The 25,862-nt window shown below is 38.6% G+C and overlaps 1 protein-coding gene across 3 annotated transcripts in view; it reads right to left on the bottom strand.

Annotated features, from left to right (window-relative positions):
- Positions 1-1,861: 1,861 nt before the first annotated feature.
- Positions 1,862-25,862, bottom strand: part of ERO1B (endoplasmic reticulum oxidoreductase 1 beta) — a 100,682-nt gene continuing 76,681 nt past the window's right edge. For 2 of the 3 annotated variants that reach the window (XM_075596796.1, XM_075596799.1), the window contains exons 6-16: positions 24,348-24,421; positions 23,070-23,190; positions 22,561-22,607; positions 22,020-22,031; positions 20,727-20,753; positions 19,947-20,039; positions 18,548-18,794; positions 15,389-15,458; positions 14,505-14,591; positions 2,648-2,781; positions 1,862-2,071 (exon numbers count right to left, since the gene is read on the bottom strand). In XM_075596796.1, the coding sequence (XP_075452911.1) occupies positions 2,011-2,071; positions 2,648-2,781; positions 14,505-14,591; positions 15,389-15,458; positions 18,548-18,794; positions 19,947-20,039; positions 20,727-20,753; positions 22,020-22,031; positions 22,561-22,607; positions 23,070-23,190; positions 24,348-24,421 (973 nt within the window). In that variant the 3' untranslated portion in view covers positions 1,862-2,010. The remainder of the gene's footprint in view (positions 2,072-2,647; positions 2,782-14,504; positions 14,592-15,388; positions 15,459-18,547; positions 18,795-19,946; positions 20,040-20,726; positions 20,754-22,019; positions 22,032-22,560; positions 22,608-23,069; positions 23,191-24,347; positions 24,422-25,862) is intronic. The other variant, XM_075596798.1, reaches the window with a different exon arrangement.

The raw sequence follows: 25,862 nt of genomic DNA, 5'->3' as shown, positions 1-25,862 counted from the left end.
TAAGCTTGTTGAGTATGGGGTTCTGGATATTGACCATTAAGGCTGCAATCTGAGCAGTGATATATTTAACATCAAAACCCTGCCACTGCAGAAATACCACATCATAGGCATATCATGTATGTTTTATGCAAGCCCCATTCTGATGTCACAACTCTGTCTGGATCTCCGGCAATATACATACAGCAAGAATTTTGAACGAAAAGGATTGAAAAGCTTTTAATTTATCTGAAACTGCGGAATATCTTGGTGTAGGATGAATCTACGTATACAATCACTCCCTCATTTCCAATTGTAGAATGTCAGCAATGCAGTGGCTGTGCATTTTAGAAGTGCAACTTTGTGCCAAAATGTCAGTATAATAATGGATTAAAAGCACTGTCAAAAAAACTTTGAAGTACAGGTTTAAATAGAGGTTAAGCAGTGTTTCCAAGCAGATAACGTGCAATATTTTAACATTGTTAAAACTAGTTTTACCATTCAGTCATGTTAGAGGCAAAATGTTTAACATCTACTGTAATCATACCAAGAAAAGCAAACATTGTGTTGAAGATTTCGCATTTTAAGAGCACTTTATTGTGAAAATACTTTAAATAACTTTTAAAGAGCTTTAATTATATACAAGTCTTAACAAGGTTACAAACATCTTCACTAAATACAATGACATGGTATTCACCATGTTCACCACTTTTAAAGTAGTTATTAACTACAATATATTACTATGTCTGCTGAAGATTTCATTAGTGGTGATTTTTTAATTTTTTTTTTAAAAGGCAACATTTTCAGATATTATCAAGGAAAACATAACATTAAAACAAATTTGGGTATTTATTTTAACAGAAAAATTAAGGATTCACAGTTTGTAAAATGACAAACCCGTTTTTTGTTTTTACAGAACTAGGGCTGAATCATTAAGCATAAAGTACATGAACTGTAGAATGCTAATATTTGTAAAACTTTTTTGGGGATACAAACAAGGCGCAGAAGTGTTTAATCAATGCTCCATATCTTGCAGTTGTGTAATCAGACACAAGTACAGTATTAAAATGTGTACAGTAATATTTTAGCTGTCAGAATGCAATAGTGCAATAAGTTGTCCAACAGTAAAGGTGCAGTACACTCATTTTATTTTCCTTTACCATTTGAGAGGGCTTTCCACTCCTAAAAGTCCTTAAACCTCTCTTAGTGGAATAAAGTCCCTTCTGTCTCAGATACAGTATAACAATATAGCAGACTAGTATCAGATAAATAAATAGTCGTAGTCTGATAATGTCACTCTGCCTCCACTTAGGAGGAAAAGCTACAGTACGGTGCTTAAAATGTGTTTTTTTTTTCCCTTCTAAATTTTGCAATGTACTTTTAATAAGCCACGCAAACTTGATTTTTAAAGCATTAAGCAGATAAAGACTTAAATGTCAGAAGACTTTCTGACACTCAAAGCATTAGATATGTTTAATGTTAAATTTGAATGTAAGCTGTTGGAACAGTGGAATGTTTTTTCTTTCTTTGCGCCAAAGTTACCATAAACACGCAGAAAAAGCTTGAAGCAAAGACTCATATTTAGTCATTTTCTTCCTGTGACAGGTTCATTTACATGCACTTTACATGTATCTGTTGCAGTTCTGCGTGGCATTCCCGATTTTTTATTTATTTATTTTAAACCAAAGGTTTTGTGATGTGTCCTTAAAATATATTTGAGTATTCAAGTAGCATTCAAATGCTATTGCCAAGCTGCTCTTGTACAGTACATCACACAATGATGAGCAAAAAAGAATCATCTGACAGTGGAACAGAAAGAAGTCTGGAAAAGGGTACAAGTTGTGTACTTCAATAGTTCGTCAAAAGAAAAAAAAAGAAAAAAAAATTTGAAATCATAAATAGCAGAAAAGATGACCGTTCCCCTAGAGGTTCTTCTTAAGTTCTTTCAACTCGGCCAATGGTGCTGCCTTTTATAGGTTATCACTACCGGATGTAGTGAAAGAAAAATAAAGAGAGAACAAAAAGGGACCCCCATTACCTATTATCATGTAATAGAACATTAAAAATCTGCAGCTCTTTGATACTTGTTGAAAGCCTGCAAAAAAATTAAAAATACTCGCTTAAAATCAATTGTCATGTCTCACAAATAAACAATGCATAATACATAATATATAATTATATAATATATATATATTTAAGTATATACACACAGCTATTTCTTAGCATGTAAATAATAACTACTATTAACTATTATATTAATGAATATAATTGGTTACCCAATACATGGCTAGAACGGAGTCAGCAATTTAACGGATTATCTTTTAGCGGCATACAATGCATTCTGCCATGGTACAGTACTGCAATCCCCAGATACCATGGGCATCCCATTAAGTTATTTACAATTTCTACAGCCACTGGGGAGCAGAACCACGGTCGAATATGGCTGTAGGGAAAGTAAAGTGGGCTACATATGTATGTTGTGCACACCTTTTTATGGCTTAGTCCGCATTTAGAAGCGGATTTCAAATAAATAATCATTGATATTTAAGGCAAATAAGAAAATTGGGACTCAGAAGTGTCGTGGAATGAAGGTAAGGCTGACACCCCTATATTTTTAATGCACAGAAACAAAATATTTAGGGAACTCAGCAATATGAGAAACAAAACATACCTTCCAAAAGCATTGATTAAAGCAACGATTTCCTCGCGTGTCAGTTGAAATCCTTTTGATGGGCTGTTCTCTGGAAGACTTTGTATTTCTTTTTCAGAAAACAAAATTTTTAGCGCTGTTCCCAAACCTTGAGTCTTCAAAAAAAACAAACAAAAAAAAAAAGTATGAATAATATTTTATTACAGTAGTAATTTTATTTGTAGTAAAAGGAAAAAGTACAGGCAATCAGATCTGGAAATCTAGACTGACAAAACAATTGACAAAAGAGGACAGCCAGAAACTGCAACTAAATTCAACATGGAATAAAAAAGTTTATAGTACAGGTTTGATTTTCAAAATCTCAATAATGCTTTGAGACCATCCTGTTAAGTATTTTCAGCAAGCAAACAGTAAATAGGCATTTTAGTGTAGGAAAACCCTTGTTCAGAATAGTGTGCGTATGTCGGGCTTAAAAAAAAAAATAAAGAAGAAAATGTCTGGAGTGGTATAAATAATGCGATTGTAAATGTATTTTTCAAGTACAAAAGTATTGGTTCTGCCCACTATACGCGTTCATGTTGGAGTAGACTTCTATTCAATTCCTTGCTTAGTGGTATAACAAGGAAACCCCGCTGCAGCTTAATATATGGATATGAATACAAATGTACAGGAGAGGTGCTATTGGGTAAGTAAGTGAGAGAGAACAAAACGAAGACAAGTAACCCAACTTGTAGCACTCAAACCCCTCTGCTGATTGGTATATGAATTAAAATGAATCTTTAATGATCATATCATCTAAAATTATGGTAATTACAATAGATAGACTTTGGACACAAGCTGATCCTATGTTGAGTGCTGGAGGCACTCTGGATCACTTATTAAGACAAATAGTTGAGCTTGATTGAATAACTATCTGAAAGGGGTCTGGCATACAGATATCCCTTGCTGAGATCTAACTAGGTACAGCTCAACCCCATTATAGTGCGATCTGCTACAACGCGGATCCGCAAATAACGCGTTGTGATTGTGGCACCCGTTTAAAAAAAAAAAAAAAAAATGGTTTTTTTTGGCAAACTTCAAGGATTTGCCAAGAGTAAGGAAGAGCCAGCCAGCCAGCCAGCCAGCCAGCCAGCCACACACACACAGCCACACACACACACAATTACTCACTAGGGTTTTGTACATTTAAAATAAGCAGCTACTGAGAAGAAAAAAAAAAAGTTACTCTTCAGTTTGATAGAAACGGCATAAAACTGTAGATGGGCAACAATTAAATACCTACAGCATTTATCCCAGTCGGTCTGATGGGTCATTTAATAACAGGTAATACTGTACCTTTTTCCCCTCTTGCTGCTGCTGCCGACACACACACACTTTGTGCCACCGCTCCAACAAGATCTCCTCCTCGGCAGCCGTGAGATGCGTGCAGTCTCTTGACAGCAGAGTGACCCACCAGCTCCCCCTCTACCTCCCCAAAAACTTCACAAGGAGAATAAATGTGGGTGCCATTGCTTTGGAGCTTTTCACCACCTGCCCTTACTGGGATCAGAAACACTTACTGTACAACACCCAAAATCGTCTGTTAAATGAAAAATGCTGTCAACTTACACACGCTCACTCTCTCTCTGTTACAGCACTCTGTCGCTGGTCTGCCCTCTCAGTAATGTTTACTGCTCTGCTCCTTCACTTGTCTGAGCTTCCTGTAACTTTCAGTGCTAAATTAGCATCATTTTCCTCTGGCAGGAGCAAGAATCCAGCAGCTTATCGCCATGCGAGCAGAGTTCTGCCTTGTGTGTTTGATTCCTGCTCGTGCATGTGAATGCAGTTAGCCGACACGCGTGTATCGAACCGCTTTCTCAAGGCTTCAGTGTGTGGGGGGGAGGAGGAAGGGGGGGTGACTCAAATGAACAGGGGTGACTCAAATGGCCATGTCCTGCATTTTGATTGGTCTATGGTCTAAATCTTCCCAGTATAAACCACTGTATGTGCTCGTCTGGATTACGCTCGTCATAGACGCTAGCTGTGATTTTGACACTTCGTAACATATGTGGCTAAAAACAGATACACTAAATTAAAGTACCCTAAGTATAATCAGTCAATGTGGATTAATTGACTTGTATAGTAATAACCTAGCTTACACCATAGTGTCTTAATGACTATGTAAGGAAGGTATTAGTACTTGGAAGAGTGCCCAGAAAGCATATAGTAGTTGGGCAAGGGAGGGATGGGACTCCCTCTCTTAGTGATGACAGGGAGATAAAACAATACATTTAGATCATTAGTGATCACAATTTACCATGATGGCTCATCTATGCATGGGAGATCATAGATGGGGTTATAAATAATAGCCCATCAGTGGATACAGCAATTCCACGATTGTTGGTCTTAATATCCTAAGTTAGTCAGAGTGGAATAATGACAGGATTTAAAGTGCCCCTGCTAGCAAGAAACAGCAGTGATGAAGGGATCAATAAAATTAGTATCCAATAGTTACACTCCACAGGGAGATAGAGAGGTAACTGCGCTGGACATAATTGATGTTAAGTGACACGAATCCTTTGAGCACAAATAAAGGATGCAAACAAAAAGCCTTAATTGAGACCATTGGGAGAGTGTTTTAAGAGTAAAGATCCATTTGGCTTCTTTTTGCAGCAGTCTGGTGTCCTAATCTCCCTGTCTGGAGCCGCATCGGATCTGGTCTATATCCAAAAATGTAATGGCTGTGATGTCTCCATGGTGGCAGTTGTTTACGTGTCTTGCCAGGGGTTTATCAGCTTGGTTGCGGATTGTACCAATATGTTCAAGTATCCTGTTTTTTAATTGGCGCCTCGTTTTGCCTACATAGATCTTTCTGCATTTGCATTCACCCTGGTAGACGACACCTACACTGAGGAAGTTAATGAACTTCCGAATTTGAAATACCTTAGATGTGTCCCAATTAGAAAATTTCATGATTTTAATGAACGGACAGGCTTTGCATCTGTTACAGCCGAAAGATCCTATGGGTTTCGGCGGTAGCCATGTTCTCGGTTGGATTTCATTGAAATGGTTTTGAACCAGATGATCCCATAAGTTCCGAGCGCGCAAACTAACCATTGATGAGTAAGGCTGTAATATGTCTTATGTTTGCATCAGCCCTGAGAATGTGTCAGTGTTTTTGGAGTATCTCTTGCATACTGCCATTGTTTATTAAACGTCCCTACAAAGCGTGCCAGTTTGTCATTAGGCTTAGGTGTTGTGACCATCAGTAATTCTCTGCGATGCGTATATTTAGCCCTTTTGTAGCCTAGTTGACTACCCTTTTGCTGTATCCTCTTTCATAAAAACGCATCTACATGTATACAGATTGTGACTCAAATTCCTCATTGGAGCTACAGTTCCTCTTGAGCCGTAGGAATTGGCTTATGGGAATACTATTGACCAATGATCTAGGGTGGTGGCTACTTGCTGTAAGTAAACTGTCGCAGTAGTTTTCCTATAGATAGTTGTTTCTAGAGAGTCGTCTTTGCCTCTTGAGATGTGGATATCTAGAAACACGGTGTTCAAATCGTATTCTAGAGTGAGGCGTAAGTTCAGTTGGTTGTTGTTCAATGTATTAATGAACTGTTTCAATGTGACAACTGGCCCCTTCCAAAGCATCATCACATCATCGATATAGCGTAGTCATAAAGCAATATGAGATGTGTACATATCAAGTTGTTCAGCAAAAACTATCTGCGACTCCCACCACCCTAGGTAAAGCTTGGCGTATGAAGATGCACATTTCGTCCCCAATGGCCATTTCCTGAGTTTAGTGATGGAATTTATTTCCGAACAGGAAATAGTTCTGGCGAGAACAAATTCTAGGAGATCTGTAATGAATATATTAGGAGTTTGGTGTAGTAGGCCTCTTGTGTTGAGAAAATGTGTCAACACGGATACCTGCTTTGTGATTAATGCACGTGCACATGTTCAACATCTAGATTGACAAGTATAGTCTCCTTAGAGATCACTATGCCCTCTAATCTTCTTAGGGTGTCTTTAGTGTCTCTAAGGTAAGAAGGTAGGGATACCACAAATGGTCTAAGTAGGCGAACAACATAAACACCCGCTTTTTCTGTCAAGCTACCAACTCCTGACACGATGGGTCAGCCAGGTGGGGGACGCTTTCTTTTTATGCATTTTAGGCAGACTATAGAAGGTAGCTATTCTAGGGAATTTAACAAACATGAAGTCAAACTCCTGTTGGCTAATGACTTTTAATGTTAGTCCCCTATTAAGAATAGTAGTTAAATCGATCATGTATTGACTGGTAGGATCTCTTTCCAGGACTTCATAGCAGACTGAGTCTGAAAGAAGCCTTCAATTTTCCCTCTTATAGTCCTCAGTACGAAAAATTATCCGATTTCCCCCTTTGTCCGCTGGTTTAATGACAATATTCCTTTTAGCTGTAAGCTCTCGGATTGCCTTTTTCTCGTTCCAAGATAGAGTATCCATTGTGCAGTGATGCTTAAGTTTCTCAAGATCAGCTGTCACTAAATTCACAAATACATCGATGTTGGCATAGCTATCACCAAACTGTAGGAATTTGGACTGTGGTCTTAGGTTAGTATACGGGGCCCTCACCTGGATTCTTCTTCTAGGCTAGTAAATGTGTACACTTCCATGTCCAAATTATCAAGAGGCGGTACTTCCAACTGATTAGCTAGCCAAATTTTTTCCAAGTCTAAAAAACGTATGCAGTTTCAGTTTTATGGCAAATAAATTAATGTCCTTCGCCCATTGAAATGTGTTAATATCTATTGATGGGGAGGACAGTCCTTTAGCAAGTAATAAGAGATGCTCAATCAGACTGAAATCTGATAGGTTAATGATCTGTGATTTCGTTTCTACTGGTATTTCTGGAATTTCCCTCTCTTTTTCCCCTGGGGTGCTGTTGTCTCCCTGTTTCTTAGCACCCAAACCTTTCCCTCGTCTTGTTTTCTTCTTCCCCGTGAGCGTGATGCACGTGGTTCTAAAAAAGAAACTTTAGGGGGTTGGCATGATAAGGGATGTCCCTGCTCGTTTTGGTCACCAGTAGGATGATTACCACTTCGGTCATCCTCGCTATCAGATACTTCCCATTCAGTCGAGGAATCCTGATACAGGGAATAGGCTTTGGGTTTGGACGCAAATCTAAATCTGTACACTTTGTTCTCCTTATAGTCTTTATTGTCCCTCGCAAATTTCTGTCTCTTTCTTTTAACTCACTAGAGAAGTTTAGCTTCAAGATCCAGAAATTTAGTATTTGTTTTCCATTCATTGACTTCTTTCAGTTTCTCATCCATTTGTATGTTAATGCCTTTTCATTTCTCCTTCTGGAAATTAGCCATGAGTTGCAAAACCTTCATCGAACACTGGTTGAGAACTAGCTCCCATGAACGACTAAAGTTATCGTCTGTGATATGATGAGCTGGTGGGAGATTAACTCTTAATCCCGTTGGGATCAGTTCAGCTTCTAGGTATTTCTCAAAGCTGAACACCTCCCACCATGTTTTAGCTGTTTGTATACACTCTCCAGTTCATTAAAATAGCTTGAAATGTCAGGTACTGGGCTAGTGGCATTAGCTACGTAATCAATGGATAACATACTATGCCTCCTTCTGCCATTCTAGAAAGTCAGGGGGACTTGATAGGAATCCTGTCAAGATTAATGTGTTGAGCGAGCTGCGGAGGAGAGAGGTCAAGACAACTTCAGGTGCTAAATAGTATAACAATAAGGAAACCCAGCAGTAGCTTAATATATGGTTATGAATACAAATGTACGGGAGAGGTGCTATTGGGTAAGTGAGAGAAAACAAGGTATATAAGAGGAGTTATGGCACTAGATGTGTACAAATGTCGCATATCTCAGTATCAAAATGATTGATATAAGAGTGTTGCTCTTATAACAAATATGGCCACCAGTACAAACATGTGATACTGTGCTGCAGAGTGAATGTGCTATTTGAGCTCTTATGCACTCTAGCTCTGATCACACACTATAACGGGTGACTTAGTTGGTCTAATGTTAAGCATATGTAATCAATGCTACTGCAGTAATAGATAAAAGTTAGTCAGCGGTGTGGTAGTTTGTATACCAATTGCCCCTATTCATGAATGAGCACTAACTGCTATAGCAGAGTGTTGCAAAGTTATTAGGAACTGTAAGTTATTGTGCGGTGTGGTAATTGGTATACCAATTGCCCATATTAATGAATGAGCTCATACCGCTATAACCCAGTCCTATCTACTACACCAGACTGACTGAAGCATTAAGAAAGCGTTTCGATAAGCACAACGTGCGTCGGCTAACTCCATTCACGTGCACGAATCAAACACACAAGGCAGCACTCTGCTCGCACGGCGATAAGCTGCTGGATTCTTGCTCCTGCCAGAGGGAGACTGTAACCATAGGAGTATCAACAAAAAGGTATATACAGCTCACTAGTATAATCATATTTGTGTAATATGGGTGTGCCCTAAACGCCTAGTGTGGCGATCTACATATTGCCTAAAATTCACAAAGATCAAAAGAGACCGCCAGGTAGGCCTATTGTCTCTGGCAACAACAACTTAACTGAACACTGTAGTGTCTATTTAGATCAAGTCATGCGTCCCTTTGTAACCACCCTACCGTCCCATGTTAGGGACACAAAAGATACCTTACTGAGACTTGATGGTATCAATTGTGACAGTCAAACCCTGTTTGCCACATTGGATGTAGAATCCCTCTACTCTAGCATTATTCATACAAATGGTGTTAAAGCATATAGTCACTTTCTCTCCTCAAGGGGACATGGTTACAAGGAACATAACAAGTTTATGCTCGACCTTCTCCAATTTGTCCTATGTCACAATTTTTTCCTATTTGATGGAACTCTTTACCACCAGACCCAGGGAACAGCTATGGGCACCTTATGTGCACCCACATATGCTAACCTGTACCTGGGCTGGTGGGAAGATAAATATGTGTTCAGTGACAGATTTGCGCAATACACGCAATATATTGATCTTTGGATTAGATTTATAGATGACATTTTGTTGATTTGGCATGGTCCTGCACCTGCTCTTGTCGAATTTGTGTCTCTATTGAATGTCACATTTGAATGCAACGCCACCGAAATAACCTTTTTGGATTTGAAAATAAGTAAGGATCTGGATGGCAATGTGCAGACTACGGTCTTTAGGAAAAAGACGGCCACTAATAGTCTTCTGGCAGCCACGAGCCATCATCCTCCATCACTAGTCAAAAGTATTCCCATTGGTCAATATTTACGACTATGTCGTAATTGTTCCACATTCAAGGAATTTCATTTACAGGCCCAAGACCTTAAAGAACGGTTTCTAAATAGGGGATACTCAATAGCCACACTAAAATATGCTTACCATCGTGCCAAAGACAGTGAAGAGCTCAGTTGCTGGGCCCTAATACAAGACCACCGAATACGCAAGTCCGATGCATTGGCACCTATAATTATAGGTGGCATGAGATCAAAAGGATCTTCTCCAAATACTGGCATATCCTAAAATCGGATGAGGACCTTACTAAAGTCCAAAAAGAAACTCCCAGTATCATTAGCAGAAGATCAGCCAATTTGCATGATGGCCTTGTGCACAGCCATTTCAGATGCCACACTTCGCCTACTTGGCTAACACCACCACCAAAAGGCACATACCAGTGCAGGAATTGCAAGGCATGTCAGCATTTTACTCCTGCCAAGTTTTTTACGTCTTCTGACAACTCCATGACATTTGATATTAGACACCACATTAGTCGTAAGACCATCAATGTGATATATCTTATCAGTTGTGAGTGTGGCCTCAGATACGTAGGCAAAAACTATTAGGGAATTTAAAAAACGAGTACTTAAACATATCAACTCTGTCCACAACAAATTAGACAATCCTGTTGCCCGCCATATTAATAATATTTACCAAGGAGATATCAAATGCATATCTTTTATTGGTATTGACCACATTAAAAACAACATACATGGTGGTGATATAAATAACAGACTGTTAAAACGTGAGGCAGAATGGATATATAAATTAAAAACATTGAACCCTCATGGTCTTAATGAGGGTTTCACTTACACTCCATTTATTTGACTATTTCAAATGTATCAAATATGTCCATTCACCTGTAAGTAACAACCTAATACACTATGAAAACGACTGTTATTTATTCAATATTAATTTATTGGCAAGTAAGCAATGACAGTATTAAATTTGTGGATCATCATGAGTTTGATAGGCATATCATCTGGTACATGGTAATACTCATCAGCCCTTTTGTAATTTGCCACTTATCACAGAGCGGCTATCTCGTATCTGTAAGTTCGGCATTATTATGTCAGCTCTCAATAAGCCTCATACCATGAGCATCACTCCCGTGTACTGGTGAGCATTAACCTCTCCATCATTTTTTTCCTTTTATATTCTTTATTTTTAGTGTGTACTTCCTTGTTACTGCTGTTCTTACATGCAGTAGTCTCCTGATCGGAACAAGCGTTGCGCGAGCATCCAATTGGCCGCCGGTTACCATGGCAACCTGTGACGCTATAAAACACGCTTCCGACATCAGCTGGTTATCACTCGCCCCTGAAGAATCTCCGTGTAGGAGGGAAACGCGTAGGGCATTGGCGTGGTGACGTCTGCGGGAGGGATCAGTGAGAGTGGTATTGTTGGCACTTTGTATCTATGTTCTCTGCTACTGACTCAATTTTATTGCGATCGTATCCAGGTTTAGCAGCTGCTTACCACTCGGTGGTTAAAGGTCCAGCCTGTCTCTATGCTGTTGTTTATTCATGTCAGTCAGCCTCATGTCATGTTTGTTAGACATTAAGTTGCATTCAGTTGCGTTCCTGTTGACACATACTATCAGTACTGGCAGCCTGCTGGCAACGCTATACAGACTCTCCCGAGATAAATGCTTAGTAATTTCTTAAAGCTGCAGTTCAGTCAATATCCTGCATGTGTGTTTTTTTTAATAAATCAGTTCTGTAGTAAGAAAAAATACTTTTAGCATTTTCTGTTTTTAAAAAAACAACTTTGAAAGACCAATTTTCTTGTATTCTATTTTAACAGCCATTTGCTAAGGCACTGCTCCTTCATGTCCTGTCACAAGCTCTGGCACATCCCTTTGTCAGCCCTGCCCTCCCTCTAGCACTTGTCTGTGCAGGAATGCTCATGAATATTCATGAGCTTCCACTGCCAGTCAAGCAGATTATAAACAAATACCAGCTTTTAATATGTCACCAAATTTCGACCTATCAATACATGGAAAACGAATTGACCTGCAGCTATACTGTTCTTTAGCTAATTAGAGATTGCACACATGAAACTATTGAAGTAAAAAAATAAATGCAAAAAAAAAAAAAAAAGACTGAACTGCAGCTTTAAGCTTATCTGCAATTGGTAGATTGTGTTACCTTCTGATTATAGCAGGTTTGCAGGAGACATTATATTCACAGCATTGATTATATTTGGACGGCATGTCCACTGACCACAGCATCATTGTGATTTTGCTTACTCCATATAAGCAGAGTGTTTAGTATCAGCTGCTTCCTGGTTTTTATATTTTAAATTAGCTATACCGTGCCATTACCTGTGTGTTGTGTTTGTTAACGTCATTGGGCGTAGAATCAATCCACGTACCACCAACCTGTTATTGTGTTGCGCTAACAGTGAGAATCAACATCTTATGAGGTTAAAGTATTATTACATGTACCAGACAGACACTGTTTTGTGCTATTTATAACAATACAGGTTGGTTTGATCGGTATGCTACGCCACATGCCGCACAGCACACCCACAGAGGTATAGTGTTTAGAGTCCTCATAGCAGAGATCCTTGTTCCATATCAAGAGGCTTATTTGGTGTAAATTGGCTTTGCTGGTTTATTTCAGGCATAGCCTACAGCATTATACACCGCAGCCCCCTATCATCTCTCCACTCCCTTTCGATATAAGTACATTGTATGTTGTTATTATTAACTACTCTGTGTTTAGAACCTATTTTATTGTGTGATTAATTAAACGCTAAGTTTTAATCGCCCAGGAGTGCGCTTCCAAATGAGCTTCTAAATGTTAAGAGTTGGCACTAAAATGCTTTCGCTTCCCAGCTGTTGTTAGAGACTGTTACCATATTATACGGGTAGTGGTAATCTCCCGTTTTTAGGTCCACTAGGTATGCGTGTTCTTTTCACTTGTCTAGACTACAAAATATAGTCGACTGGCTAAAAACAGTTTCTGGTGTAGTAGAAAGGACTGGGTTATAGTGGTATGAGCTCAATCATTAATATGGGCAATTGGTATACCAACTACCACACCGCACAATAACTTACAGTTCCTAATAACTTTGCAATACTCCGCTATAGCAGTCAGTGCTCATTCATGAATATGAGCAATTGGTATACAAGCTACCACACCGCTGACTAACTTTTATCTATTACTGCAGTAGCATTGATTACATATGCTTAACATTAGACCAACCTAGTCACCAGTTATAGTGTGTGATCAGAGCTAGAGTGCATAATAGCTCAAATAGCACATTCACTCTGCCGCACAGCATCACGTTTGTACTAGTGGCTATATTTGTTATAAGAGCAACACTCCATTGACACTCTGTTATTGAGTGCTGGTACACTGTAGCTCACTACAACATTTATCTACGGATAGAAGAGCTCCAATAGTTATACAGGCTGTTATGTCACCAACAGCGTACAACTAATTAAGAGCTTAAGTTTTGCTATAGGAGTTAGGTTATCATTTTGATACCGAGATATGAGACATTTGTACACATCTATTGCCATAACTCCTCCTATATACATAGTTACAAGGGATATCTGTATACCAGACCCCTTTCAGATAGTTGATTCAATCAAGCTCATCTATTTGTCTTAATAGGTGATCCAGAGTGCCTCCAGCACTCGACATAGGATCAGCGTGTGTCCAAAGTCTATCTATTTTAATCACCATTATTTTAGATATTATGATCATTAAAGATTCATTTTAATTCAGCCACATACCAATCAGCAGAGGGGTTTGAGTGCTACAAGTTGGGTTACTTATCTTCGTTTTGATCTCAATTTCTTGCTTAAGAAGATTGTAGCCCCTATTAAAATTAATGGAGCTTAAACCTTCCCAGGAGGAAGACTGCTATCAAGCATATTAAATAGTCATAAAAGTGTAATGTAAAAGCGCAGATGTCACCTAGATTCCTGCCTCTTAACGGAGGCCATTGATGGCAAACACTTTAGCTAGCTGCAGGGTCGGTGAAACCACTAGGCGACCTAGAGAGGGGTGGGGGAAGAGACGGGGGGTTGGGGAGAAAATGGAGGGGAAGAGGATTGTGTCGGGCAAGTCCAAATAATATACAAAAGATTCCGTAAAAAACATTGTGGGGAAGCGCATGACTGAAGGTTCGCCTAGTGTGCCAAATACCGTTTGCACCGGCCCTGGCTAGCTGCAACACAGAGCATCTGCTCATACCTGTACTGTACTCCTGTGTAAAAGAAGCACATAGCTAAAGAAACCTGTCAAAGAACATAGCTTAGCACTTAAAGGCTCTTTAGTCAGTCTGGCTCTTTAATAAGCTATGGAGTTTATTCATAAAGCAAAATATGCTCAATATTAGATATCAATAAATATAGATACTTAAGATTGCAATTCACAACCTAGTAATGTTTCCTAGACAGAAACGGTATACAGCATGACCACAACAGAACCATTGTTTCAAATTGTGAAGCAGGCAACCAAGCGGCCCGCAAATGACACCATTTAATTACAGCACAAAATATTCTATTTAAAGTTGTCAATCTATAAAATGTATTATTTCAATTGTTATTCTCTTATTATAGCAAAGTATGACAACATACCTGTAGTTTACCCCATAACCTGCATTTATCACAGCCAACGCAGTCCATTATTCGGGATATATTTTTAAAATGCAAGCGAAATTCCTCCTGCAAGAAAAAAAAACACAGTTTCAAAACGTGTAATTAAATAATGCTGTTATCGAACAGGGAAGAACTCTGTAATATACATTAATACAGAAAAAGTCTTTCATGTGCCTAACAGCTAAATTACAGTGTGTCCATGTGTCTTAAAAAATACAAAACCCAAATGTCTATACATTTACACCATATTCATTTATTTTCAACTCCCACGCGTTACAGGTTTATGTTGTGTCTGTTTTTAGATATAGATAAAATAACCATTGCTGGGAACTGGGTGTTGCCATTAAAAAAAATGGATCACATATGCAAACGTTGGTGAAGGTATCTCCCAGAGAGAGACGAAATAACGTTTGTTTACTATAAAATTATCTGACTTGGCATTAGCTAAATCCTCAATGGATCCAACTACAGTGCCCCATCAAATTTTGTATTTTGGTAGATCCGTTTGTACTAAAACAACATGTACCCATTAAGAAAATTGTAATCTAAATATCAAAAAATAAAAGCATTGCTCTGCACTTTAGTAGCAAAACTAGGCTGGTGTTTAACAATTAATGAAAAGAAAAATGGTTCTCTTGATTATCGGACAGCAACGGTCAGTTTTGAACATAACTAGTGGACATTTGTTTGTGTGTAATCCTTTTGTTACACAACTACCCGATATATTTGCAATTCACTAAATAATATTTTTTTACATACTGTTGACATCATTCTTGATCATATGATATCTTCTGTTATGTAGTGGATATTGTTACAATGTTTAATATATATATATATATATATATATATATTTTTAGATTTACCTTTAATGATTTGGCCTCATTCTTGTTTCCAGCAAACATGGACTTCTCATCAAAGTGCATTGGAAACGATCTGTCCATAAAAGTACATACATGTAAACATTAGAGCCATATCTTAATTATGATAAAGGCTGTGTGTAACAGGCCTTACTTACTGAACTAACCCAATTACTTTATAATGCATTAACTATTGTTGTAAAAGCAAAACCCATTTGTAATGAGAATGGAGTTTCTTGTGTTTCTGATGGCTAGTTGCATGATTAGTTAACTTTTGTCTCTAACAGACATGCGTAAATGTAGCAATTTTGCTGTGAACAGGATAGTGATTGAAAATAAGTTAGAATAATTGTTATGAGAAAGTGTGTGTTATAGCTGGACTCCCTCGCATTCCTTACTGGGATGTTGGATGATTGACTGGATGTGTTCTGTGATACATTTGTACAGCACAGAAATGTGCCAGACTCAGCTGTGGCAAAGCAGATAGTATACTCAGGACTGCGCCTAGTACAAATTGATCACAGAATAGCAACTATTGACCAGGCAGCTCATCTTAACCGATGATGGGAGTCCCCTGTTTTTTTACATCAAGAGCAGCATCCCGACTTCCATAGAAGGTTGAAATATATCCGAAGCTAAGAACCAAATAAATTATATTTACTCATAACAATTGTTGTTGGCGTTATTCATGTGGGCACTCGTGGCTGAGATCGACAATCTCTTGAACAAGTAATTTTCTTGTCAGAACACCATTCCTCTAGCAATGATCAAGACAGTATATGCTAGTAGAAATAGTAGTCAAATATTCGCAATTCAACATCTTATCGAGGATCAGTTCCAGCCCTTATGAAAGAAAAACCTAAAACGGGCCTGTAACAGTAGGGTCCATTGTACCTATCTGTCAAGATGGATGCCCATGTTACAAGCTAAAACACCATCTTATTGAAACAAAAATGGCCGACATAAGCTTCTGTGTATCTCCCTGTAAAACCGTTTATTCCCCATACTTATGTAATCATATGTCACCTTTGGGTGCTGGGATGGTAATTCCTTTAGCCAGCTAGCACACAGAGGAATCTAGGACTGCTATCCACAGGTGGGCTGGGCAAGGTGCTTGGGACACTGGAGTGGGGAGAGGTGTTTACTCATTTCTGGGGAAAATGGACTTCAAAAGCAGAGCTATTGTTCATCCAAGACTGAGGCATCTATCTCTGCGGGTATCAGGCTGAAACTGGAAACTGAGGCCTTGGGTCCTAGCCCAAACCAACTCAGTTCGCAGTGATCAGTTTGAATCGCCCATTCTCCTTAAGCCCACGTCTGTGGGTCACCTCCCACGGCCCTGATTCACCCATCACAGGTGAGCCCTCGCTCTGTGATTGGCTTGCACGTAGCATCCGTGTTGTGATTGGCCAGCATGTAGCATCAGTGCTCGAATTGGCCAGGACCTGGTCTTCCATGCTTTTAGATGGAGCGCGGAACTATGTAAACCCCCGCTGATCAGTTAGATTAGATCCAGACTCAGTCTGGGAGACAGTGGGAGGTTTTTGCCAGAGACGCACAGATCCAGAAAGAAGCTCGGATATATAGACAAGCGGGACATTTAAACTTGCATCTCTAGTGGTATCCAGACTCTCGGCGTGTGGGAGACACCCTGTGTAAGACTACCGAAGTGGCACCCAGCACCTAGGGAGCTAGGATTCCCCCCCGTAAAGCAGTGTTTGGCAAGTGTAAGCCTGAAACCTTGTATTGTGTTGCTCCTGTTGGCACCGGCCTAAATAAACTTGTTTTATTTAACTCCTATGTTCTGTCTGGTGCTTGCAAACCCGTGAAATTGTCCTGTGACAGGGCCGGAAACCCACAGCGTATATGAAAATGGGGCTTAGAGTCATGAGTTTTTTGAAGGTTCAATACTCAAAACTTAAAGTACACAACCTCAGGGAGGCACAGGGAGATTAGGACTTGGGAAATCAAAGGTTGCACCATCAACAACTGCTGCATCCCAATGCACTTAAATGAATCGATGAATAAATCAAAATATGCAAAAGCAAAGACAAGTGTACAGAATGCACCAAATATACCAAAAAATTAGAATAAATTGATGACATCACTCGTCAACCAGTGTGGTGCACTATAATCAGCATTATGTGTACGACTACCCTCCTAGGGCCCAAGTATTCTAATGGCAGTGACATGTTTAAGGGATTACATCTGAGTGATGGGCGCCGCCTTATAAAAAAATATTTACCAAAATGTGATACCTACAGAAGTATTTTTAAAGTAATTTGTAAATATAGCGACAAGACTTGGAGGGCTTTGATTTCTTCGTACTACTCCTTTTGAGCACATCAGACAAAAGGGTTTGCACAGCCAAATCCCCTTTCCCTTCAACTTTATTAGTTATCTGCCAAACACTTCTCCATTCAGAAGCCCGAGAAATGCAATTTCTAATTAATCCTAGACTAGAGAAACAAAAGCAGAAAAATCCTTGCTTTTACAATGGTTAATTTAAGGCAACCAATTACATTGTTAAATTGTTTACAAGATTTTTTGTTTGGTTAAGTTGGGTTACACCTTTAAAGGCAAGATGGATATTTCAGTTATCCATGTAAAATAGGCAGAGCCACTTAGCTCACAAACAATTATAATGTAGAAATGACTTCATAAATGTAATGGTCTTTGTAATAACGCTTTAGTGAGAAGTTCAGTTTAACCATTTGTTTTTCTTTCCAGAATATTTTAAAATGGTCAGTCTCTTGTTCCCCCGCACTTAAGATTTGGTGCCTTCCCTATGAACATAGCAATCATGCACTGAACCTCCCATCCAGTTAAAGGATGAAGGAAGAAGATATTCTGATCAACACGCTAACACCACAAAGAAAATACAAGTAAAAAGGCTCACAAATTTCCCTGAAAACAATTAAGCATTTCATTTTGTCTATTTAAAGCGCATTGCTGTACGATAAATAAATCCCTCGTTTAACTATAAACAATTTACGGCCATTGGTTCACTGATACAAAACTGAACCTTCGAAGTGGTAAAATGTGTGCGAATGTAGCCAACTAGAGAACAGTATTGCTTTGAAAATGTATCTTTTTTAGTATTCTACTACAGTACAGCCAAAAATCTACATGTGAGGAAACTGGTGAGGTAGAAGATAAACATACTGCATGTCTTCGAAGATGTCCAGCAAGAGATTTTTAGTCTCTACATCGTCTTCCAAGTTTCCAGTGTAAAGGTCAACAATTGAGCGTTCGAAGTAAGGGGCAACCTTGGACAACGCTCGAAGTTCAATCAAATACAAGAAGTACAAGTTTTTCAGCCTCCGTGGACCCTCTCCTTTAGTTTCAGTAGGGTCGAAACGCAGCGTAAATTCCTTCGGGTTAGGCCCCCACCGTGGTTTTCCCCATGTATCTGAAACACAAAGTTGTAAAAAGACGAGACAAATTAAATATTTTATATTGTATGCATACAAAAACAGAAATAGGGTGCAGTCCCACTTTATAACATATAAACGAGTTGTAATAAAGTAAAAGCCCTTTGCCCATCTCCTGAATCTCCAAGAATGGGAACACTGGCAGGTGGTCCTGCCCTCATGGACAGTTTAAGAGCGGTCAGTTCGAGAGAGAAAGCAGGTAACCCCAATTTACAATGCCCAATTTTCCAAAAAAAATTATAAATCAGTGGGGAGGATATATACAACCTTTCCCCCAGCTTAGGTATGACAAGAATAACTGGATCAAGGAACCGGCCACCCCTTTATACCTGCATCAGAATTTTTGTCCTATCCCAGCTAGGAGGAATTATATCCCAGCAGTTTCTTGCCGCCACAGAGGACGCTGAATTTGTTTTAAAAATGACTAGCTGATATACCCGGCGTTGCCCGGGATGTAATTTTCCCACTCCCCCTCCCCCTCGCTCTCCGCTCCCCCCCCTTCACAGCTGCATTCTCACCCCCCTGTATTCACATGTCTGATTTCTCCCCCCCATCACATCTCCAACCCCCCCCCCTTCAGAGCTCAGTGGTTGCAGGTCACAGTGACTTGACAGTGACTGGGTGGGTGACAGCTGGCAGGACGTCCAGCAGCAATGCGGGGCCCCGGCGGTACTGCGCGGGAGGGGGGTGAGCTGGCTGGATGGGCTGCAACGATGCGGGTGGGCCGGGGGCACTTCGGGGGGGGGGTGAGGGGGTAGGCGGTAGCTGGCTGGACGTGCGGCGGTGATTTGGGGGGGACGTGCGGCGGTGCGGTGGTGCTTGTACGGGCACGGGGGTGTCGGTGTTCGAGTGAGGAGTATTGAAGAGTGGCTGGAGCCCCTGTGTGTGACGTCACCCCGGCCAGAAAACCCCACCCCATAGCCAATGGGAGAGCTTGCCACCGAGAGGTGCCAACCAATCACAAAACGCACAACACCACAGACAACACCACAGACAACCATTTCAGTTTTATATATATATAGATTACACCCAAGGCTTCAACATAGAAAATAAATAAACATCTCTTTACAGAAAAACATGAGTGAGGGGGAGTTTTCCGCATTTGTTAATATGCATGAAGAGGTGGTTACCTTCAAGAAGATATTTAGCCGAGAGATGTAAACTGATGCTTGCATGGAGTCCTGAAATCAGGCGGTAAAACACTCTTTTCTCTAAACAGAGGCCTGTTGAAAGAATAACTACATTTAACATGTCACCCTGATGTAAATGGAAAACAAAACTGAAGAAATTACCTCTAGCTTTCTATAGAAGATTGACTGCAAATGCTGTGGCAGAACTTGCTTGGCAGGTATTAAATATTATGGTAATGAATGCTTTGCTAGACAAGGGATTTTCGTTGTGGCATTAGTGCTAAAAGCAGCTTTCAAACACCGTATAATAAAAGTATTTTGTCAACAAGACCAACACGGTAGACGGTGGCGTACCCAGATTTTTAACATGATAAAAAGTCAGAAGAGCTTGCAAAATAATGTTTCTGCCCAACGTTCAGGGAGAGAGCTTCTTGTCCAAGGTCACCAGCTTCAGCTGCAGAGATTCAATTACATTATAAATATGATACATTTACTTTATACATCAGTTGGACAGAAAAGCTAATGGGATTAGAGGAGACAGCCATGATCATAAGACATTTGACTATTTCTGTGCTGGGTTAAAAGTTTTCATAACATGAACTTGTTTTGCTCGTTGAGGCATTCATCAGCTTCACAGCATTCTGACTACAAAGTAAAAAGGCACCTCAACATGCTCATATAAATTATTTAAACACAAAACAATTAGCTGTCCCCAAGCGTGAATAATAAAATGCACAGGGCGTCTTATTTCAAGAGTCAAACAAACATATGAATAGTTACCTTCAAGCCATTTGTAGAAAGATTCTCCTATGAAAAACAAAGATGCAGATAAAAACACCATTACTGTATGTTTTTAACATTTCCATTATTTGTTAAGAGCAGTTATGCTTAGAACCCAACATAAATGTATGGTTGTTGTATCCCTTTGTTAATATTTCACACAATACCTCACAGGGTTATAATTTGATTACATTAACTATTCTTTGTGTCGTTTTTAAAAACAGGAGGTAGCAAAGTGAACACCAACTGGACATGATGCAACAGATTTTCAATTGAAACTAACAGGAACACAAACTTAACAGCAAAGTACAGTTTAGCAATGTGTTCTCAAAACGATAGCAAACGTTTTCCAATGTTCAGTGACCCCATTATTCCTCTCACAGAAAACTAAAGGATTTTAAAGTGGTGCTTTGGGGAATAATAAAAGAAAGGTAATCAGGTCCATATGCCTTCAATTATTACTGCACATTCCAGTGGAGTGAATATAAACATAGGTTGTTATACATTTTACCAAAATTTTTACATGTTTATATTTGTTAAAATACATATTTTTGTATATATGGCTTTGATGAGAGGGGGAGAATCATAGAGCTCAACAAACTTTTCCTGGTTTCAGGGACCCTAATGTTGCCAAGAAATTAAACTGTAAATCTCAATATGCCCGCGGGTCAGCCTTAGCTCCGGCGGTCAAAAGAAAGCTATCCTATTAGGGACCACGGCAACCATATCTGTAGCGGGGGGGGGGGGGGGGTGGGAGGGAGGGGGGTTTGCCAGAAAAATTGGCACAAATTAAAACTTAACATTTGTCAGCGACCAGGGGGTCCCTGTGCTGGGAGCATCACAGCTGAGCTTCTGGACCCCCGTTATTAAGGTAGACAAATTAAGTTGGGGGAAGGGGATGGTTGCTGCATTAATGATTGTTAATGACTTTCACACTGTAAATAATCTGCCCTGTAGTAACAAAGACCTGTATTTTACAATATGCACAATGTATTCAAAGCATGCAAAAATATATCTACACAACAGAATGTAAAGACATTATTTGTACGGTTTGAAAATGTGTTTACCAATTATGTAATGCCGTTGGTATGTCAGACGTTAAAGCCATCTAGTTAATGCCCCATCACACAAAATAAATAAAAGCCATTCAATTCTATAACTATAATAATTATAATTTGTTTACAAAAAGTCATGAACTTTTTTGCCACTGATAAGCAATGTTTAATACGTAAAACAATTTAAGTTACAGCAAATGTAGCTATTTACATAAGAAAAAGTAAAATGTCTACTTACCAGTCTCTCCTCCTAAAATAAAACAGAGCATAATGAAGACTTAAACACTTCAATAATTCAAATACATAAACTGCCACATTTTTAAAACAGCATGATAAGGGAATGTGTTTTTTCCATTTTCTTAAAAATTCAAATGCTTTTGTCTGTTGCAAAATCTTATTCAACAAAAAATTGCACTAAGATAAGATACACACTCAACAATGTATGAAATAGAACAGAGGAAAAACATCAGAAGTGCAGAACTGGCGAGCTTCACTCTTTACTAACTATGTGTAGTAGCGACAATAAGCACCATTTCTATGAGTCAAGATTAGTTCAATTGTAACAGTGCAAGATACTCATACTACAGTATTAATGTGTATTTGACCGCTTCGGTTTTTTTTTCTCCAAATTTTATTTGGATGCTAAAAACAAAAAAGGACATTTACAAACTGTAAATTATAGACTATTTATGGGCTGCATTAGTATTCGCTATGATAGAGATATAGGTAGAGTATGTAGGATGTGCACACAAGGACAAATAGATTTAAAATAGACTTACCCATGTTGGGTGCCAGGGGATTTAGTGGACGATAGACAGAGCGAGGTCTGAATAAAATAATAATAAAAAATAATAATACATGGAAATGTAAAAAAGCTTTCCCCCACAAATAAATATACAGGCATACCCCACATTAACGTACGCAATGGGACCGGAGCATGTATGTAAAGCGAAAATGTACTTAAAGTGAAGCACTACCTTTCCCCCCCCACTTATCGATGCCTGTACTGTACTGCAATCGTCATATACGTGCATAACAGATGTAAATATCGCATTTGTAACAGGCTCTATAGTTACCCGCTTGCGCAAGCTTCGGGACAGGCAGGGAGCCGGTATTGCTGTTCAGGACGTGCTGACAGGCGCATGCATGAGCTGCCGTTTGCCTATTGGGCGATATGTACTTACTCGCGAGTGTACTTAAAGTGAGTGTCCTTAAACCGGGGTATGCCTGTATATAAATAAATTATCTAGTTTAGAAAATCCCACTTTTCCTTCCCCTTTGTCATTACTTGAAGCAGTTTTCTTCATAGATGCTGTTCCACACTCTCCAAGCAGAGGGCCCTTTGTATCCTGTGTATCGTTCTGGATTCAGCAAAAGGTCCACATATTGTGCATCAGGGGAGCTTTCATCTAATTAAAGGATGCAAGATGGGAGATCTGATTAACACATTACTCTTCCACTTTGCCATTTAATATCTTGGCAGAAATGTTGTTACACAAAAGGATATGTTTCATATATAACCAACATTAAAAGGGGTACCCCCTTTCCAAATTGCTTCAGGAAAGATATAGAAAAGGAAAATGATGTCAAAAGTATTTTATGCCCAATGGCATCTCTAAAGTGCTACGCATGTGCACACATATATAATATATATACACATATATAATATACACATATATAATATTATATAATATACACATATATAATATTATATTATACACATATATAATATTATATAATATACACATATATAATATTATATAATATACACATATATAATATAGACATATATAATATTATATAATATACACATATATAATATTATATAATATACACATATATAATATATATATATACACACACACACAGTGGTTGACAAATCACAAAAAAAATCTACTCGCCACCTAGTACCAAACGTGTGCTGCTTGGGCCAATATTTACTCGGCCGGGGGGAGCAAATGTATAGGTTTGTCGAACACTGTATATATGTATATATATATATATATATATATGTATATGTATATGTATATGTATATGTATATGTATATGTATATGTATATATATATATATATATATATATATATATATATATACATACATATATACACACACACACACACACACACACACACACACACACACACACACACACACACGATAGAAAGCTCTAATCACGTTCTGCTCACATGAACGCACTCTCGCTTAGCGCAGAAAGATAAATGATTTCACTACTAAATCAGGGGCCCCCTGGTGTGTTAGACCCCATGACGTAGTAGGTACGTCTATAAAGAACACAAATGGTTAATAAATGTTACTTCATAAATTGTAATGTATTATTTTTTATACAGCAGTCACATCTTATTGACTTCTGCCACGTACATGTCAAATGTAGCATCAAAACATACAACTTTAACCTTCAAAAAATGTGCTTTTAAATCAAGTTTTTAGTCAAATCCCTTCTAAATCACAAATCCAACACAGCAACAGAGAGGATTTGCAGACACACAGGCGCAGAATTGTTTATTAATAAAACTGTAGTAGAAAAGGTGTTATGGCTTAATACTACCATCAAGCTCGCAGAAATAGTCTTGTGCATCATCGTATCTTGCCCAGTCAATAAAAGCTTCTTTACTTTGGTTACTGGAAAGAGAAAGAGGCAATCCATGGTCAATACTACTGTAATTTTCATCAGGATACCAATTTACTCTAAAAATAATAAACTACTGGTGCTATGCTTACAATTGCCCGAAAAGGCTAAATAGATGATAAACAGGACAATGTATGACGTGACATACAGTACAATTTTACATCTATAGGTTTCTACTTTCGAAATCAAAGTTGTGGATACTGATATTCCACTGTTCTGAACATATCAATGAAACTTCTTTTCCGCTTGCCAGTCAAAATGCAAAGAAACAATACATCTTGACAAAAGAAAATGGCCATTTTTGGAATTGGGCGCTAAATGTAAAGGAGTCACTAGTATATTTTAGCCCAATTGGTAGGAACACAGGAATTGTTCTGCTTTCCATAAATGAAAGACCAATCTTTTCACCAGCAACATACTTCACAATTGGAGGAGTGCAGGTAATATGTACAGTATTTGTATCTATGAGTGAACAGAAACAAAGGAAAGTTTGCTATTGCAATAAAACAAACGACTTTTCTTCAGTGCTGACAGTTTATGCAATGCCATGTACGCATAATTTTTCAGCTACAATGCGTCTCTGCCCTACAATCTAATATTTTTGTCTGAGAGATAAAGTGACTTGCCCGAGGTCTCAAGAGCAGCTAAAGCTGGTATTTACACTGAGCTACTCGTTCAGTTAACGATTTCTTAAAAAAAGGATAAGTGTTATGGTATTTAATGTCTTAAAAATGTAATTATAACATAATTTAATAGTTTGTAATATACTGAAGTCTTCGTGAAACAGCAAGAAACAATTTCGTCATAGAATAAGTACAAGCACACATCAACTGTGCAATAATGATCCACTGCTGACCTGGAATGAGCTGGCAGGTGCACAGAAGCATAACAGTGTATAAGCTTGACATGTACTTGTTTGAACACCTTTGTTTTACATCTATGAAGTCTATTCATTAAACTGCAAAACTAGCAATAAAAGAAACTAAACAAAATCGGGAGTTCTCATCATATTTAAGAATTATCTATGCAGAGACACAGTATTGCTACGAAGAAAACCAATTTGCATGTAGTTTTCGTGACAAATGTGGTCTTTTTAACGCGATATGCCCGTCTCGGTGTTATAAAAAAGGTAAGATATCTCTCTCTCTCAGACAGACAATTACTATTATTGTGGACTTTCCTCTCATTAACGCTCTCCATTTACATTACTACACGCTCTACACGTGGAAAGTATAAACAGTGCCGAGAAAGTTTGTGAACCCCTTAGGATTTCATTTCAAGTCTTAATAGATAAAGATAACCTAAACAAATTATACAAATACATATTTTTTCAACATTTATTTATCCACAAATGAGTCAACATTCAATATACGTGAAACGGTTTGTTAACGTTTAGATTCAGTATCTGGTGGCACCCCTTGAGCAGCAATAACA

This window comes from Ascaphus truei, chromosome 4 (genome assembly GCF_040206685.1).
Source record: "Ascaphus truei isolate aAscTru1 chromosome 4, aAscTru1.hap1, whole genome shotgun sequence".
Taxonomy (NCBI): Eukaryota; Metazoa; Chordata; class Amphibia; order Anura; family Ascaphidae; genus Ascaphus; species Ascaphus truei.
The sequence above is the reverse complement of the archived record's forward strand: the minus strand, read 5'-3'. Positions and strand labels throughout refer to the sequence as shown.